The sequence below is a fragment of the Parasteatoda tepidariorum genome, chromosome 10, assembly GCF_982258835.1.
Source record: "Parasteatoda tepidariorum strain Cologne lab strain chromosome 10, Ptep-v5.0, whole genome shotgun sequence".
Classification (NCBI taxonomy): domain Eukaryota; kingdom Metazoa; phylum Arthropoda; class Arachnida; order Araneae; family Theridiidae; genus Parasteatoda; species Parasteatoda tepidariorum.
This window is the reverse complement of record NC_141764.1, coordinates 92636679-92657433: the sequence shown is the minus strand read 5'-3', so window position 1 is coordinate 92657433 and position 20755 is coordinate 92636679. Positions and strand designations below refer to the sequence as shown.

General features: G+C 32.3%; 1 protein-coding gene across 1 annotated transcript; it reads right to left on the bottom strand.

Annotated features, from left to right (window-relative positions):
- Positions 1 to 1906: 1906 nt before the first annotated feature.
- Positions 1907 to 9507, bottom strand: LOC147803081 (uncharacterized). Its single transcript, XM_087153345.1, has one exon. The coding sequence runs from the start codon at positions 2899 to 2901 to the stop codon at positions 1975 to 1977; it is 927 nt and encodes a 308-aa protein (XP_087009471.1). The 5' UTR covers positions 2902 to 9507; the 3' UTR covers positions 1907 to 1974.
- Positions 9508 to 20755: the final 11248 nt, after the last annotated feature.

Sequence of the window (20755 nt, the reverse complement as noted above, 5' to 3'; positions counted from 1 at the left end):
TTAGATATTTAATGAAAAGTAATTAAGTTTCTCTGAACAAGTAAGTCTTTCTCCAATATTGGTAATGTATTTAATGCATTAATACTAATGTACTTAATATGTATCTTAGTGATTAAATCTCAATTTTAATCAGTAAGATAAAAAAATGTAACTTTCTAATGTAGCTTACTTTGTTTTTTAAGCTTGATGTTGCTGATGAGATTTCTTTTACGTGCAAGTTTGAGACTACTCAGGGGTTAAGAATTTATTCCTTCTATTTTGCACTCGATATTTCGAACATGTCCTGGTTTTTTACAGTAATACGTGCCCTGCATGTATCCATCACATTCTAAATTCCTATAATCATAAAGATGATGCATATAATAGTGAAAACAAAGTTTTAAAAAAAAGACTGATTTAATGTAAGGAGCAACTAACCTCTGAGTCATGTTATTGTAAGAGTTAAATAAAATATTATTTTGGTGCGTATAAGATAAAGTTATTTATGTAATAAAATTGATAGATGGGTTGAAATCATTGGTAAGGTACTTGTATTTGGATATAGTCATGATAAAAATAGTTAAAGGCCGAAATGTATAAAAGGTAATTAAATTGAATTAAGGGGGAATGTGATCGTTAAGGAAAGTGGTAGTACAATGCTAATGTGGGATAACAATAGGTCCAAAGGGTCACAAAGTGTGAGGTTTGAACAAATTGGATGATTTGGTATCACCAAATTTGGAAAAAGGGCGAAACTAAAATAAATTAATGATAAATACGATAAAGTCATGCTATATCCAAACAATATATATGATTTAAACTGTAAGCTGATGTCTCCAATAAGAAAAACTAATAAAATCACACTTATGCATGCCCATAACAATAAATGAAAGGTACTCACCGCACACATACTGGAGGACAAGATAAAGATAATCATCAAGAAAAGACGAAATGAAACACACAATTTTAAATTGCGTTTAAGATTTATTTAAGAAAAATATCTAACAACATAACTAGTGGAAATACGTCTTTAAAACCATTTTTAACAGTAGAAACACCTTTAATAGAAATGGGTGACGACAGAAATTATGGCATGCATAAAAAAGGCGAAAAGAATTTAATTATTGAAAAGACATTTATAGAAAGAAGCTTAATTTAAGAGGGTCTTTAAATGTTAAAGAAAATTAAAGGCATAAAAAGTTGATTTTAAATTTTACAGAAATTGATTACAGTTAAGGATTTAACTTAAAATAAAGGCAAAGAAAAAGAATGTAAAAAAAGAAATCCCTCGATACGGACCGAAGTCCACATCTCGGAGAAAAAGGGTAACCTGCCCGAAGGCTCGAGAAAAAGACGATGTTTTTAAAAAAACTTGAAAATTACTTAACTGGGGTAGACCAGAAAAATTACGGCCAATTAAATTTAAAGAGGCGGAGAGTTTAAAATTTAAAGGAAAGAGATTGGTTAGTTAGCCCCCCTAAAATTAAAACAGAAAAAGAAAGGCGTGAATAGAGGGGTTGGTTGACTTTCCCCACAGGAAGTGCGATGACCGCAACGACCATGAGAAAGGTCAACACGAAAGTTAAAAATAAAATTGCCAAATTGAAAAAACGGAATAACGTTTAAAGAAAAATTAAAGGCTTAAGTAAAATTAGAAATTAATTTGTCACTTTACATTAAGTGTAAATGTGACACCATAATAGGCATGGCATACTAAAAAAAGCAATGACCAAAACCGGTCAAATCAAAGAAATATATAACAAATTCATAATATGTCTCCCGAAGAAAGCGCTTTTTTCAGAGAAAACAGACAGGAAGCATAAATTGTAGAAGATGCTCTACTCATGCACACAATGCAGCGTGAGGGAAAGAATGCTACTTACATTTAAACGAGAGTGCTGAGGTTATCTCTGGGGTCACGGGATAAGACTTCAGGATAATACTTTAAACAGATCTTCAGAACAACAAAACTTCCTATCGCCACCTGGATATTTCTTATTTAGCAGTTGCCGCGATAACTTTTTTTTTCTTTGAGGGAAATAATCTACGCTGTGAATTTTTCAACCCAGAAACCCTATTATCATCGTTGGCAGTTGACAATACGTTTCCCTCAGTCCTTAATGCAGCTAGCCTTGCTTCAATTCGCTCACCTTGCTCAATCGATCTATTCAACTCTTCAGGAGATGTGCTTGGATTTGCACACTTGGCAGCTAAATTAGAAAATAAGTTCTGACCCTTCATTCTCAAATCATCAGAATTGGAGTTTGTGCTCAGATGCTTGATTAATACTTCCTTTTCTACCTCAATCCTGCACTGCTTCTCTTCGAAATCAACAACAAAACTGTTGTCCTCTGCAGTTGATGCACTGTCATTTGAAGGAACACTTAGTGGAAAATGAATGTTTATTAAATGTATATGTTTACAGATTACAAATTTGACTTTATAAGCAATGCAGGTACAGGAAAAACTGTGAATGCAGATCTTACAGTCAGGACATTTAATATCACAGTTACAATCACTTTGTTTCTGAACTGTGTATGTTTCTATACTATTGATATAAAGGTTTGCTCTACTAGATACAACATGCCATTCTGTTGTACTATGAACGTAAACATTCTGCTTGGGTAATTCTTTTGCGGCATCATGTCTGGCTCTAACTTGTGCATGTAGTGATGTCAACTTAATCCTTTCCATTGACATGAATCGACCTATAATTTTTCTGTTGATTGCGTTTAAAACTGTTGAAATAAACTTGTCGAGGCGCTTTATAACCTTGCCTTCACCTTCATACTTTATCTCTCTATGCCAGCGTTCAACCTTCCTGTTTGTATTCACTTTGAGTCCAATGGTGGCAATAGGCCCAAACTTGAACACGACCAATGTAATATTTTTCGAAGTACAGTCAAAAGGCCTCAGTATCATTCTTTAAGAGATTGTCAGCAAAAACTGTACTCCTCTCAAATTCTTTCTGATCAGTTTCAGAATGTAAGGAAAACAATTCCTCTCTCACACTTGCCATCTTCCTTTTTAATTTTTTGCACTAATTTCAGCTTCCATGCATGCTTGGCATGCCAGGTACAAAGAAGTTGATTTTCCACTTCGCCAAAGACATTCTTGAAAGAATTATAGAATGCTGGATTATCATCTGACATGAAAACACGTGGCTTGAAATCTTCATATTTCATCCTTATTTCTTTAAAAAATGGTTCTAAAACATCAGCAGATACTCTTGCGGAGTAAAGAGTTGCAACAGGAAATCCTTCATTTACCATAATAGTAGTTAATAAGTATCCTTGCTGATTAGTTCCATGAGTCGAATCAATCATCACAATGTCATTTTCATAGATTTGTAATATTTTCAACTGAGCAGAATTCATCCCCAGGTAGAAATCTTTTTTTTAAAACAAGGATAACTGGAAAGCTCTTCTTGTTTTGGCTTGTAAATAAGCACTTGTCCTTCTTCCCTTAATTTATGCACATGCATCTGTACAGATACATTTTCATTCACATCTAAAATTACATCTTCATCTACTTGAGAGTCTCAAAAAATATTGTGTAAGTCTTTGTTGTTGGTGAGGCTAAGGCGCTTAGTTGCAGAGAACGCCTGGCGAATATCATACAATAGCCTTGATTTTGGCACGCCACTGCTCATTTGAGAAGCCAAGAGCACTTTCTGTTCTTTTGAAATTGGCACACGACCCACTTCACAACTGTGTCCAATATGAGAGGCTTTATAGGAAACTGTTATTATTGTTCCAGTATCAGTTTTCTGTTTCGTATCAGCCATATGTGCTGGGCAAGTCCCGCCTATTTTTTAGAGCCTCAAGATTTGACTCGTCGACTTCTCGCTTTTTTCTCATCATATGCCCCGCTTCGATGACAGTAATATGAATTTATTTTTTCATCAGAAAGGGTTCTGTCACCACATTTCTTGATGTAGCTACTAAGGGTGTTGTTTTTTATTTCCGTTTTCCATTTAAAGAAACTATCTTCGTCTTGAAACACGAGGGTTTGTTTCTCTAATCTAAAATCTTGATGGCGAACTTCTATGTGTTCATGAAGACACTTGATGAATCGGAAACCTTCACCACGCAAGCTGCATATTGAAGTACATTTGAATGTCTTTTTATCAATACTGTGCATTTTTTTCATGTGATTCATTAATTTAGTATCAACTTTAAAATACAGTTTGCAGTGTGCACAAATTTTTTTTTAAATACGAAGCGTCCACATGTTCAGTAACATGTGATTTTCGCAAATGTCTGTAGAAATTCTTTTTTTGAGAAAAAGTTGTTTTGCAGAAACAACATGGTATTTGGTCCATTATCACAATTTTAAAAAAAATTAAATAATTTCAACAAATTTGAAACGTGCAACAAGTTACACAGAACGAATCAAACTAATTCAATGCACTCACTTCAGTGCAAGTAGCTTAACTTTATTAAAAAATAATTGAAAGGGTTTGAGAATATTTAATTAAAAATAGTTTAAAGGTTACAAGCTTATTTTCTTAGATCCACAAACGTTGAGAAACTAGTGGAACCGACGGAATCAATAAACTACAGCTCAATAGCTCTGACTGCTTTCAACAAGGTATAAACGTACTTTACCCTTGTAATTTACATAGGTAAGTCCAAGTTTCAAAGACATCTCATCAAAAGAAACATATTTTTTCATGGGGTTTTAACTTATTGGTTATAAGTTTCATAGAGTTGAGCGCAGCAATTGAAAACCCAGGTTCCAATTTAATACCTGAGACAGCAATTAACAATGTAGATTTGCTAGGCAAGTTTAAAAACTTTCTCAGTAGGCGATATGATTTAGGACTTGCAAGGTACAACTGTAAGCAAAGATTTTTATCACTCACAGACCTCCTTCGTCCATATTTAGAAACATTACAAGTTAAAAGTTGGCATTTAATAAAATGATAAATACTGGGAGTTACTAGAGGCTGTACTACATTCAAAATACTTTTAATATCCAGTGCAGAACACTTTCGCTGATTTTCCAGTTTCCTCTTCAAAAAGTATACTTTGCTGGAAAGCCTTTTAATTTGCCTTGTTTTGGGAGTTGTCATCAGGCCTCTTTGGGGTCTGGCACATCACTGAAGAGGTAGAAGAAGCTGGCTCTTTGTGAGGATGAACAAGGTCCTAAAAATAATGTAGAAAGGAACTAGTGAGTCTACTAAAAGCATAATACTGTACATTCATAGTACATTGATAATACTATAATTCATTTAGAAAAATAATTAATTTCCTACGAATATTACCTACAGATACTAAAAATGTGAGCTTGGTATAATTTGTGAAATTACGCAAAAACAAAATTGACAAAATAGGTTTAATTTAATTTGCAAATTTAACATAATAGTTTACCTACACTGAAAAAAAATAAAGGGAGGGATTAAAACAAAAAATCACTTTTAATTACATCAACATTATGAGATGTTATTCCGTCTTTAGGCTGGACACCCCTATTAAATTAAACGCAAGATGAAAGGTATTTTTAGACCAGAAAACATTTATTGTTGTTAATTACTCTCGACAGACTAACTTGATAATAACAGGCAAACCTGTAATTTCTTATACTAATAAGAATTCAATAGATTTGAAGTAAATATAGTTTACTAAGTAAATTTTTGCTACTTCAGCATAAAAATAATTTTGAAACAAAAATTATATTTCAGAATTAACATAAAAAGAAAAAAAGAGTAAGTAATTTACTTTGCAAATTTAGTGTAATTAGTTTACCTAAAATGAAAAAAAAATTAAAGCAAGAAATAAAACAAAATGCCAACTTCTTCTAGCTTTCTCTTCAGTTTTCTGGTTTTCAACTCCTGGGTTTTTTTGGTAAAACCGACGGCTTCAAGAACTTGTTCAGACTGGACGCAAAAGCAGTCTCGTCAAAATGATAACAGCACACCATTTCATAGACCTGTGGTAAGAACACTTCTGAAATAAATATAAATGCTTCATTATCAAAAGAAAAATCTCATTAAAGCAAAATTAGTGTTTGCAGTAAAAACAATTTTTTTTTATAATTATGGGCAGGAAAAATGCATCCCCCTTCAAAAGGAAATCTTAATTTAACACGAAAGTATAAAAACAAGCAAGTAAATAAAGTATGCTAACAATTTTCTGAAGATGGCTAGAACGCCAAATGGGGAAATTAAAATAAAACTTGAAGGCGCTTAAAACTAAAAGAAACGGCAAACGAAGTTGGTGAATAGTCGAAATTGATTGTAAAAAAATCATTTACTAAAAAAATATAAAAGGAAAACAAATTAAAAGGGGAATTAGATTAAGTTAACGAAAAATTAATAACAGAATACACTGTTAAAAAACGATGTCGCAGAACACTGTGACAAGTTCAAATTTAACCTTCTATCTCGAGATTAGACTCCATTGAATTCAGCTGTTTATCAATTTGGGCCATACTATTTTCAGTGAAACGGCAAAAGAAATGAATGTGTTTGCACATATTCTGTTTAATTAAATAGTCTATGCAAGTGCAAGAAAATGCATTTAAACACCTATTGCAATTAATGCAAGTCTATGTACATTGACAATCTTCTTTCTTTGCTTGCACAACATACACTTCTGATGTTGAAGTAGACTTTAAAAACAGTTTTCATCAGAACTTCTTATGCAGTCATCCAAACACAAAGATAAGCTTGTCTCATGCCTACTAGCAATATCTTTTAATTTTGAGGATTGTTTGCCTTTATGAATAGCGATCAACAAGCTTGTCCCGCTAAAACTTCATAACAGCTTTTATTGCCTTGTCCAGTCTCTTATTGTATTTTCCATATAAATACACATACTTAATGCTCCTATGCATTCGCTCGATATGCCTGTCAGTGTTTACTACTGCACTCAGGCGATAACAGAATGCCCACGAATTCTTAACTTCTACGTACTCACGTTCAAACTAATCGTAGAACTCTTTGGTGTCAATATCAGAAGAGAGCTTGTTTAATGCAATACTAAGCATTTCATCAAATGTGACTACATTTCTTTCTTCAAGAAAAGTTCTTAACATTTTATATACTTCCACCTGCTTTTCCACACCTTTGATTTTTTTTAAGGTTATTTCTCCATGATTGATGCCAAGTGCAATACAGCTTATGAACTGGTGGCAACATAGACTCGCACCAAGCATTATAAAAACACTCTGCCATATCAGACATGAAAACATTGCTAGCAAGTGGCTCTCTTAACCTTCGTTTTATTTCATTAATAAAAATCTTAATATCTTTATCCACTCGCTTTGTAAATAAAACAGCACAAGAAAACCCTTGTCTCAAGTCATCTAAGAAAGGACTGTTACAAGTTCAAGACCTTGTGCATTGGTTCCATGAGTGTCATCCATACAAATAACATCGGCACCATATTTCAAAAGAAATTCTTTCTGTGCTTCACTCATAAATCCCAGTAAAAAATCATCATTTGTCAGTTCTGAGTGTGACTCACAAAGCTCATTAAATGGCTTGTAAATTAGAATATTTGAGGGACTGTCCTCCTTCATCAGAGTGGGAAAAGAAGTTCACTATTCGAAATACGTTAAATGAAAATATAGAATTGGTTATGGAGTTAATAATGTATAATTGTCTTAGCTTTATTACGACCTTTTGGACGAGATCTGCGTGTAATCCATGATGTGCAGGTATTAATGCTGAATGCGTCAATCCAAGCTTGGTTGTCATTAGATGATTTAATGGAAGAGAGAATTTCCCTCATTTTTGGTGATGATATTCGAGAATTTGTATGGAAGATCCACTTGATTGATACTAAGAAACGTTGCATCCATATTTAACTTGTTGAATGTTACGAGATACTGAAAACAAAAACATAAGCACACATCTGCTAGGCAATTTGCGAGGACGCTCCTTTAACGCCAATAGAAATTTTCGCCTACCCTTTTATAATCTATGGTATGGTTTGGCATTACGTGGCAGGGATACTCTTGACTAAGCCTTTCCAACACTTCATAAAATGGGGAAGTATAAATAAATGATGTATATCACTATAGGAATATACTCAGATTAAGATCAAGTTTCAACTCATAAAATCATATACATGCCACCCATACAAAAATGACCAGGATGAACCAGGGGCATGATTTAAAATCTCCCATACTCGGTCACATGTATTAGGGCTAGCACTCGTATCTTTATACATCCTTCAGTTTCTGAAATGAATCACATATCTTTATCCCGAACCTCTCGGAATACGTTCATCAAAATACTATCATTTCTAAATACAACAAAATTTGTGGAAATGAAAACAACTAAAACATTCTAGATAACCCCTTGATACCACAAATCAAATACAGTTTGTGGAACAGTGAAGAAAACAAAAAAAAATCATTAATTAACATTATATACCTATATTTAAATTGTGTTATCTAAATGTAAACTTGAGACAGTAATTGTATTTATGAAACAAATATTAATTTAGACCAAAGAAAAGACCCTTTTGTTTACATTGAAAGAACAAAAAAAAAAAATTTTTATCAATAACACCAAAACAATGAACTAAAGAATAGACCTAAAGTAAATCACAAAAAGAACAAAGTTTAACGATGGTATATCACATTTCATTTCTTGAAATTCCTTTCAGTTCATTAAGGGTACTTTGAAGTTTACAGGTTCTCCAGAAAATGACCTTTTCTACTTGAACCGAGTACGCTGATTACACCACAGAAGCTCCCCCTCCAAATGCCGGAGGTATGGAACTAGAGAACTCTAAATTTTACACGTCTACCACGTCTGGTAAACACGTGAGTTTGAGATTCGGATTTTGAAGAATGCAAACGAATGGAAGTTTCCAAAAAAACAGGCTAGAGACTATATATACTAATTGTAGGTGTGCGGAATCCAATTTTTAGACTGAAATGCTTACCTTGTCGAGAAAGTACCTAGAAAGGTCAGTCGTATGGAGGATCTTTAGCATAATTTCTAAGATGGGGTGTTAAAAAAATTTCCAAGCTAGTTCGCAAAGTTTATCGGCATGAGTTGGTTCTATACATTTGAAAACAGGAATTTTTGATAAATGAGGCAATATTATTTCGCACAGCTTGGGTTACATTTCACGAGTTATTAACTTAAGAAATTTTAGGCACCTTTTAATAGAACCATCACAAAAGATGGTTTTGGATATTTTTCCCCCACCTCTATCGCTGTCACGAATTACACCCGTTAGAGAAGGGCAGACTTGATTGGAAATTAAATCTATGCAGTCCGAGCATTCAATATCTTTTTCGGCGGCATATACTACCTAACCAGCAATGTATGCGATTGACTCAGATTTTACAAACACAATTGGCATACCGAAACATGCACACTCTAAGATCTTCAATTCGAGGATTTAACCCTTTATGTCCCAAATTATGATGTTTTTCAAAAGCTTGTGCAATACATTTTTTTAATGCTCAATTTAGCTGTAGAAAGACGCACAAAAATTGAGATTCATTTACAATAATTATTTTTATTGTTATAACACAGAATATTACACGGGACTTTAAAGTTCCGTCGGGATTTATGTTCATTGCATTGCCATTACATCCATTAGTATGAAGAAGAAAAAAATATTAAATATAAATGAAAAGTAATATATTTTTACACAATTAATTATGGTATCGATAAAAGCAGTTCTTTTTTTCATTAACACAAAGAAATACTTTGCATAATGTGCACTGAGAATGCGGTCGTGACTCAATTCTTTTCGAAGCACAAAACTCACACCGTCCTCTATTTTTTACAAATACCGGCCAATGTGCACTTTTGTTTTGTTGTCTTATGTCATCAGAAACGGAAAAATTTGCTATCTTGCGTTTTTTGGGGGGTGGTAATTCACTTATATCTCCAGCATCTGATCTAGGTCTTCCCCTTTTCTTCGAAGACACTTTTGACATTGTTATTAGACCTTGTGTTACCCTTCGTTTGTATTCTAGAAGAGGTATTTCATCCTGTATGTCAGAAGCAAGTATACGAGTTTACCATTGCAATTTCTATAATACCGAAAAAGAGACGATGCCACCACTTTTTGGCCTTTCTATCTCTATCATATAGTGATTTTAGCATGTCGCTTTTATCCACGCCTCCCATGTGTCTGTTGTAATCTCTTACTATATTAACTTTTTAAATATTTAAAAAAAATCTAGTTGCATAAAAAAGAAAAAAATACGGCAAAGAATTTAATCAAGCCAAATATTTCATTATAATGAAAAAATGAGAGAAATCAAAATGTGTAACAACGTTTTTTTTTTTATGTGGAATTTCAAATGGCCTGCATTAATTTTCTATTGTCACTTTTTTTTAAGTACACTTCATTAAAAGTGACTTACCCGACGCAGTGTCCATGAATTAGATGTTTTTATTTTGTGTTGGCTATTATAGGATAAAAAAAAATGATTTTGATTAAAAAAAATTACTAAAATAGTTTATTAGGTCGGATAAATGGGCACTCATGAATAATCAGTTTCTTTGCAGAGATTTAAAAAAAAAAAGCTTATTTTCTTATCTGTTGCTTCAGTATGTACAACTTCAGAATAAGCCATTCATTCGCTTGCTGTTGTTTCTACATTACCTTTCGAAGCTGATGACGCAATACCCATAATTAAAAAATTTTTAATGCAGTTATTTGCGTTAGTCATGTTATTTGATCCTGGCATTTGCCTTAGACCTTAACAAAATAATTCCACTTCATCGGATGTCATTTTTCGAGTAAAGACATGCTGAAACCCTGACTCCAGCAAATGTTTTATACACTAAAAGTCTAGGTTAAATAAAATAGTTACAAAAATTGGACACATGGACTTTGACATATCAGTCCTAATAAGTTATAGTTTCGGACAAAATTCTAACATTAAGGATGGAATAATAGGAAGGGTGGTGGTAATGAGTTGGCAGGGATGAGATTTTTCCGCTTTTTTCACTTTTATCTCTTAAATTTCAGCTTTTTTTTTTATCAAAAATTCAGATTTTCTAAAAATTTCATTTTTTTAATAAATATTCCGCTTTTTCAGAAAATTCACCGATTTTCAAAGAGAAACAGAAAATTCAAACTACATAGCTCCATCCTTTCTCATTTTTACTGATTTTACCTATTTTCTCCCCTTTTACACGCAGCACATAAGATTTTCCGAATTTTTTACTCACCCTCCAGATAGATCCGATTTTCGTAGTTCAAAGTTTCTCGTAGTTTCGTAGTTCACTCGCTGCTTCTGACAAACCTTTTAGAGGTCCCAAACCTGGAATCTGCTAATATCTCGATTCTTATTCAATCGATTTTAATATCACACATAGCTTTTCATATTTGTGTGTTGCGATTCTTATTCATGCGATTTGAATACTGTACGTTGCGATTCTTATTTACGAGATTTAAAAATCCGATATTGTAATTCGTATTTACGTCTTTTTAAAAACCTATGTAGCGAATCGTATTCACGCAAGTTTCAAATTCGATGTGTTGATTTGCTCATGCGGTTTATAATATCAAACATTAATTTTCGTATTTATACTTGATTTTAAAATAAGGCATTGGGATTCGCATTCACGCATTCTAAAAGTTATGCATCATAATTCTTATTTATGCAATCTAAAAATTACGCATCATGATTCGTATTTACGCAATCTAAAAATTAAGAATCGTGATTTGTATTTACACGTTTTAAAAATTCTATATCCCAGTTTGTATTTTCTCATTTTCAAAATTTTATATCTAGTTTCATATTCATGTGAATTCAAAATCCGTTGTTCTTATTCATATTCACGCAATTTTAAGATCAACTATCGCGATTCTTGTAAGAAGTAAATTTTTTTTAAATTAGTTACTATAAAGGTGACTGTTTTTCTAACGACGATTATTAGTATATGTAAGTGTTACAACATCAGAGAAACTGGAAGGGAATATATTCAAAACTTACTTTCTGTGCTTGCAAAGAAGAAAAAATAGGATTCGTCACAAGATGGACTAACGACTAAATATAGCAAACATAAAAGATATAGCAAACAAAAGCAATCACTTTAAAAGGGATTTAATTTTTTAAAAAAATTTGGGGAAAAAGAGTTAATTAACTCATCATCAAAATTTTATTTATAATTGCTGTTATTTATGCTAAAAAATGCAAAATTCTTATCAAATAAAAAACAATTATCTAAACAGTTGCTGATCGTCATGTAATTTTTCAAACTAAAATAGCAATTTTTGTATGTTAAGGAGTTACTATATATTTCTACTTCACTCTTATTGATATGTTTCAGAGGGCTGTAGTTAGATTAAACTATAATATGAACATAATGATTCGGTTCATTGTTAAATTTTTTTTCCAATATAATTTAAAAAGTAATATTACTGATATATTTGCTATAAATCACATAACAGTATTTATTAAAAGAAATGTAATATTAATGTATATTCTCAGTAGTTTTAATTTGCTAAACCAGGTAGTTTTTCAAGTAATAATTGTCTCTTATGTGAACTGAGGAAAAATATAATTTCCAGCTTTATTTTTTCAATTAGTAATTTTTTTCTCCACTAAATGTTAAGTATCAATGTAATCGTTTTTATAATAATAGATTAGTACACAATTGTATGTCAACACATTATTTATTACCTTAAACTGTCTGGAATTTGTTATTAAAGGATTGCGCTTGCGTAAAATTTACTATCGTCGAAATTCAGCTTTTTTGAGTTTTGGCTAATCTCATCCCTGAGTTGGACAGATTGCATATAAAAAAATATGTTCTTCAATTCTTCTCCGGTTCCCAGAACCGCGGTTCAAAATGTCCATTCAAAGAGTGCTTATGTGGCAAATTTCCATGTCTAACCTTCTGCAGTAGGTCTCACGCGTTTTACATTTCCGTGTGTGTGTCAGGATGATTCTTGATGTGCGTAAGCGTGTCCATCTTAAGAACTCTCAGTTGTTGTGAGTTCAACAAGCTCGCCTGCTCGCTTGTTGTAAATTGCAGATGGTTTGATACTCATCTCAGCTTCGATAATGGAATCGAAAACGTTCCTCTCTCATAAATTGGTTGGCTTCCAGTATCAGGCGCTGCTTTATCAAACTGGAGACGGTGTTGCTGGTAATGGCACCAATAAATCGTTTCAGCGTAGATTTTCATGGCAACGAAACTCTTCGATTCTGATGGATCTATACTCGCTTGGAGATCGGCTGTGTAACAAAATCGAAAATCTGATTGTTTTTTCGGTCCACGTGGTTTTTGCATCTTTAAACATCTTAGCTGCTCCAGCAAAATTCGATTTTGAGTTAATCAATTCCTTCTTTGACTCATCGTTTTCTTTTTCAGGCTTCCTATTACACTCTTTTTCCCTAAAAGTCTTCAGGAACTCTTCTGCATTCCTGTTGAATCTGTTAGCGTTTTTTTTTTTTTCTTCTAAAGTTTATAATTATGGATCTCGTTACGTCGCAATCTTTTTGACAAGTAAAGCCTACAGTCATCAGAGGGTTTAGTTGCACATCTACATTATAAACCAGTTTTTTGCGTTTACTTGGTTGCTTTTGCTCATGGAAATTCTGGAAAAACTAATGGTATTGCCGTGGATTGCAAGCACTTGTATTTTAAACCAAGCTTAAAATCACTTTCTTAGAAATGTCTGCTGCAAACCAGTTAGGCAATTTTTGGGTTTCCAAAATTCATTGGAATAATCGTTGTCCGTTTATAAATCGTTGTTCTTTTTGTATATGGGTTGTTTCGAAAACATCTTCACCTAGTTTATATATTTTGAATTCTTGTGAAAATAAAAATGGATAAAAATATTCGTAAAAAAAATATTTAAAATTTCAATATTAGAACTTAGAAAAAATAATTTCTTGTTATAAATTCATAAATAAAAACAGACCTATCATCTCGTCAAATTTACACTTCACTGGGCAGAATCCATATATATTAATCTTAATTTCATCCATTTATCAGAATCTTGTCTCGATGTTTTCTTTTCCATATCTGTCATGAATTATATCGTGTAAAAGTAATGTTGGTGAAACAGTATGAGATTTTCCATAGTGTTTATGCGATTAGTTTCAATCACAGAGCTGGAAACTCCGGCAAAAGCGACAGCAGGTACAGGAATGGTTCTAGCGTACATTAAGTCCTAACATTTGTACATATAAACAAAGCAATGTTCAAATCCTTTAAGGCCCCCGAATAAGAGTCATTTTTCAATTCGCATACTATATCCTTGCCTAACACTTCCTATGGCTCGCTTAATCGGTTTAGGCTGGTGCCAGATCTGTAGTCGCTCTGTCGGGGCAGCTTACAGCTCCTTCTTACAATAGTCCTCGACTGCTTATAAAAAGGCAAAGTCATGTTTGCAACTAGAAAGTTCTTTTCCAGTATTACAGGAGCAGCAGGTAGTTAAAATCCGAATAGAGGAAAAGAAAACAATTTAGAATTTTAACAATTATGCAACAGGTATTTCAACTGAAATAGCCAATTTCAATAAAAGTAATCTAGTATAAATAAAGTGAAATATTTGACTTTAATTTGGTCCTATTCATGTAACAAGTTCTGCTTCCGACAAAAAATCTCATTCCCTTTGTTAGCTCACTAAAGTGATCTATTTAGTTGTTAAACTGTTTTAGACAAATATTTATATTTTTGCTCAAAAAGAACAATAAACGATAAAAATCTGAAGTTATCTTTCTTTAGTTGGAGAATTGAATAGTTATTATTGTTAAATAAGTTTAACAGTAAAATTATTAAATTTTAGAAACTGTTTTAATATGCTCATTATATATAAAAAAAACTGGTAGAATAACTCTGAATTAAAGATGGCATCTATCAATGGTGTATGAATTATCTATTAAACAAAACAGTTTTAATTTCTCTTTCATTCTGTAATAAATTTATTTTCATTTTGATCCCTTATATTGCACTTGTATTAATATTGTTAATGGGGTTATTTCTGTATCGTGATCTATCACGCCAACTACAATTGCCAGGGTCCAAAAGTGATTTCTAAGTTGCAATTTTTTATATAAAAAACAAGTAGATGTTTTTGTTTGGGGGGGGGGGGTCCTAGAATCATACGAGTTGATCCCTTTGTGTGAGCTCTTTTTCAATTTCTAGCAGTCCACTGCCCAGAAGTTGGCCAAAACTTGGCAATTATTTTGCTGCAGATCATGATACCATACCCTCCAACTGATTTGGAAAATAATTCTTTCTAGTGGTAGCGAACCAAAGTAGAAATTTTTAAAGCAAATGAATCTCTCATAAAACTTTTATCAGAACTTAAGAATCTAGCCATATGGCCTGCACTTTTATAAGTAATAGTGGACAAGTTACGCTAAAATTAATTTTTTTTAAATATTAAGACATTAATTTTGCTACCGTCTGAAAAGATTTCTGAAACTACGGAAATTCCGTAGCAGTTGGAGGGTATGAATTGATACAGAAATCTACCCCAGTAATTTTCTGTTTAGTCTTATTTTATTTCTGTAATCAACATAAATATGTGTGCAAATGAAATTATTAAAAACAAGCATTTATAAACTCTAAAGATTATGGAGAAGATAAACTCCAAGATTTGTAAATTTCAGTAACCAACGCAAACTAAACATAAAGATAGAATTACACACTACTATAAACAATAAAGTTATTTGAATACTTTTCATAACGTAGGTGCAAGCGAAAAAATTACCAATATATAAACTCACTAGGAGAATGCAAACCTTTTTTTTTTTTTTTTTTAAATTTTGGCGATGTCTATTAAAAATAAACAAAGCAAATACATAAAATTACCTAATTTACTTAAAAGTACCATTATTTGTTATTTTTTTTTTTATAAATAATGAAAAAAAACTTATTTTACAATCAAATGAAATTTTAACTTTACTATTGTAGACAACCTTCTTCATCTCGGCTGTCACTGTAGCAAATATTTCTAAGCATTCTCCTTCAATGAATGAAGTTTTACTAACAAACTTTTCGTTGAACATCATAGAACCTTTCTTTTCTTGGTAACAACGCTAGTATTACCAGTTATAGCTGAAAAATGCTCTGCATTTTCTAAGATCGAGAAACTTGTAAAATCCACCAAATATAATGGTTTATCAACAATCGAACAAGCCATGAAGTACTAATTAAACGAGCAATACTAACTAAAATCTAAGCTATATAAATTACAAACTAATGAGCTATGTTATAAGTATACTTTTCTCTTGGCATATTTTCCGAGTTTCTCAGCATTTAGTTCTACTGAAGCTTGTAGCTTTAAAATCGTTTTCAAGATCAACTTTAGTGCCATGAAGTTCTTTAACTTTTTCGGCCAGAGAAAAGCAATTTTGTTTCGACATCTTCTTTCGAGAAAAGAACAGGATGACAGGTTTCGAAAATGAGAAAAAATGCTATAGCTTTCAAACTCAAGCAAAACCGACTGAAAATCTCATTTGGTATGCTATCACGGTAAAATGAGTGAAACCATTTCTCATAGAGAATTGAAGAAACGACAACACCTCTCTATTCAAAGTGACTTATCTTGGTACAAACAGCTTGAATTGTGAATAATTTTCTGGAAGGATGGTAATAAATTCAGGATAATGGTATCCATTGAAAGTAATAGTTGTTGGTTTATCCGCTTTGACTGTAGTATATCCACGAGGAAAGTATTTTTTATTCGGTTGATCGAGGATGTGAGCTGAAGAGCATCCCTGTTCTGAATAGAGATCAAAACCAGAGCTAGTATTCATATCGCATCCTCGAGGGAGCAGGGTTCGTGTATCCATGTGATGATAATGAAATAATCCTTTAATTAGAGGTAAAGATGTAGTTTATTGGTGTGACGAGTGTTTGTCATCGATATTTGGATGAAGATGAAAAGAATCCATGGCGAAAAACAATAATAATCGAAGGAGAGCTTGGAGAAGTATACAAAGGGGAGTGACGATGATAACGGGAACAGCGTGAGGGAGAAAACGAAACACGTCTTCTCTCCTCCGAGGTTTAACTGGGAATCTCGTATCGCAAATAAACAGCGTCAGTAAGACGTCTAGAGTACATGTGAAACTCCATCATTGTTGACAGTTGACAACTTTTTGATTTTGTTAGAAATTCAGAACACCTATACTTAAATTTAATTTAACAATTAGAATTATCAAAACTTTCCAGGTGCGCGGATACCTGTACATACAGCCAACTAGTAACTGCCAGTTCAATAATAAGACATAAATAATAGAATAAGACATAAATAAACGTCAAAGATAAAAATCAAACAATACATAGAAAAATAGATGCAAAACACAGCCAGATATTTGCCACCTTATAATGGAAAGTTTTTAAATTATAAAATTCAAATTTAAGAGACATTAATGCTATACCGGAATTGATAATATTTTTGAATAATATGTTATAAGTGAAAGTTTTTTCTCAACTGATTAATTCTATTTTAAGTGTATAAGAAAACTATAAAAATTGAGCTAGTTAATCTTCGGATAGAACATAAAATATTTTTAAGATTTGAGGGGGAAAAAGTAATATTTAATATGAGTAGCAAATGATATGAAAATTATGACAAGGTTTTTTTTTTAATAAAAAATATTAATAAGTCGAAGAAGTTGTCAAAATTATAGATATAGTACAATTATTATCTTTCCACAATTATTTTTTATATGGAAAAAGAGAAGTGAGAAATTATTTTTTCATCCTTGAGGTCAGCATTATTTTTTATCAGCACTTTAAAATGCTTACTTAGTGGTGTTGTAACTAAACGAAATGAAAATGAGTCTTATAAGTTAATCAAGTGTTTTATAATTGTCTAATTTCAATTCTAATTATGAAAATATCTAATTATTAAACTCTAATAATTTCAATTATGTCTAATATCAAGTTCATAAAGAAACTCCACAAACCAAAATTCTTTCGCCAGTTATTTGGTCATCAACCAGGAGAAAGTCTCGAATATCAATGGTTTTTACCCATTGATTTGGATCTCTGGCAAAGGCGGTAATGCCTTTGCCCTTACTCTATACATATATATTTACTGGCAGTCTTTAGACTCGGCATACTGACTGCTGTCTCAATGGTCCTGGCTACTTTGCCTATTTCCTCCCTGACAATTATACATCAAATTACGATTCGAATTTTTAAAATAACCATATGATAACTAAGGGAACATTTTTATGAACCTGTACAAAGTTGAGGAATGCATTTACACAGTAAATCCCTAGTTAGGACAATTTATAACTAAAAATTGGGTGTTTGCTAATATATGTTATGTTATTGACCCTCATAGCAATATAATATGACAAACAGTAGTACATGTTCATGTTGAGCACAATTTTCCTCTGTAGTTACTGCCGAGTCTATTGCGAATGAGTGTATATAGTGTATAAAAAAGAAGCTAAATGAAATGGAAGGAACTAAAAATAATAAATATAATTATGTAGTTATAAGTACAACAGAAATAAAATTCAATATATTGCAGGAAAATAAAATTTCTTTTGTTTTTAACTGTTATTTCGTGATTAATTTTTGTAGTTTTGCACGAAATCTTAGTATTTATAGCGATCCCATAATAGTTTTGTAATTTATCAATCACACTATCTGTTAACTTCCCTCAGCCCCTTCTTTACTTTTTTAATTTTCTCTTTCGAGACCTTACCCTCTTCTGGACATGGCCGATACATTCAAAATTTTTAACAGTATTCAAACCATAAATGTCCTTTACAGTTTTAAATCCTCTGGAGTCACCGTCCCCATAATATTCCGTATAGCGAAGCTGGCGTACTTCAGAGCTCTCAAAAATTCTGTAAGCACTGACAGACTCCATGCTACCTGCTGATCCCTCGCGATTCCGACATAGATGATTTTTCCTGTCTTTTTTTCCACTTCTGCCCCATGATCGACAAAGCTGAGACATGACTTCCATGTCCAAAATTTTTCCTGTGTCAATTACTATGCAACTGATGTTCAGAGATGAATAGCCGAGTTTCTGCCAGGTTCCATCTAGGGAAACTCCACAGCTCACAACAGATTTTAGAAGTTTGACATCTAAGACTCCTAAATGTGCTTTTGGACATAAAAGGTAAATTTAGCAAACAGAACAATTTCCTTCCAGCAACGAAACCTTTCCCAATAAGTCGAAGAGCTAAAACTACCAAAGTACTAAGTTCTTATTTGTTCTTATTCTTTTTGCTCGGAGCAAATCCAGTAATAGAAGAACAGTTCTGGAACATTTCACAGAAAAATTGGAGCACAATCCAGTTCGTGAGTCTTCGGTCAAAGTAATATTGTTAGTCAAACAAACTGGGCAGTAAAGAACCATACTTCTGAACCATACTACTGACAAGACTCTTACTTCTTGAAATAAGGTCTTGTCCTTTAATTTTGATGTGCTTGCAGTTATAACATCATTAAACTTCGGCGTGTTTGATTGTAAGTTAGTGTACCGATTTCCAGTAAGCTTACCTTTTATTTTTGCTATATAATTCTTCCTTTGACCCATACTTGTCATACTTTTAAGTCAAGAAACAATATCTTTTAGATGGAAAAAAAAAGCTATAAATATTAATTTTCAAGAGCGAGATTCGATAACAAAATGGAATTGTAACCACTGATGCACACATAAACACTTTTTCCTATAATCAAAGTCGTCAATATTTTATAAACAAACTGAATACAAGAGTATCCTCCAGTCAGAATGAGAGAAAGAAAATGTACATACATACAAAGGGCAAGCTTAGAATTTGTAAAATTATGTATCAAAATCTTAACTACTTTCTACTCCTTCACGTAATTGACTACTACTGTATAGCCAGGCGCTTTAAAAGTTAGCATACGTTATTTCTAATTACCATTTAAATAGTATTTTCTTTTTTTTTTATAGATGGTTATATATGTAATAATTTTTAAAAAAAGGTATCTTTTAGCCAAAAAGTGTTAAAACAAGACGGTAAGATTACAATAAAAATACGGTAAATAAAAGCAATCTTTATTCTATAAAGTACTAATACAATAGCGTGTCTCAAAATAGAATCTCCTAGAATAAGTTTTCTAGAGAAAAGAGGTTCAAAATATAAAAATTAAAATTTTTCTTTGAGCTCTAAACTTGTAAAAAAAGTTAAAATTGTTATGCAATAAATTTCATAACACTTTTTGACGGAAAGTGCAATTCAATTTCCTTTAATCAATTCTTTAATCGATGCAATAAGCTTTTTATTTACTGTACTAACGCGATGCTGGCTTCTTTATTTATTAAAACTAGATCAGGTCTCAAATCCTGATGCAATTTAGAGCAAGACTTGGTTGCATTACCTAAAACAGTCTTGGGGCTCATTTTCATATACTTTTTTACTTCTTTCTAATCTAAATGTACAAAAATAAAAATTTTAGTATTTATTGATCTCTCGATTTACAAATAAAGAATCTCAATAATATGTTTCATCTGACTCATAAAATTTTGTTGATGGCCAATCTCGGTTGCAAGAAAAAGAAATCCTATCGATTTTGGGGAGCGTGGGTTTCAATTCTTGGGATTCCGCCGTCTGAGAGTGATAAGTTTCCAATTTAGAATTTGATACTTCATACTTACTGTTAAGTGAAACAAACTTACTTATCGGATAGGGTGCCAATTCTCATTAAAATAGCTCACCACAAGTTTTGGGCAAGATGATAGTAGCTTCTCGCATACATCTTGATATAGAGTTTCATATCTCGCATACGCCATTTTCACCGAGAACTGTCTCGCATTCGTAACTTCCTCTTGAGTCAATTTCGTTTCATCCATGTTACCTACAAGTATATTATCTGCAAGTA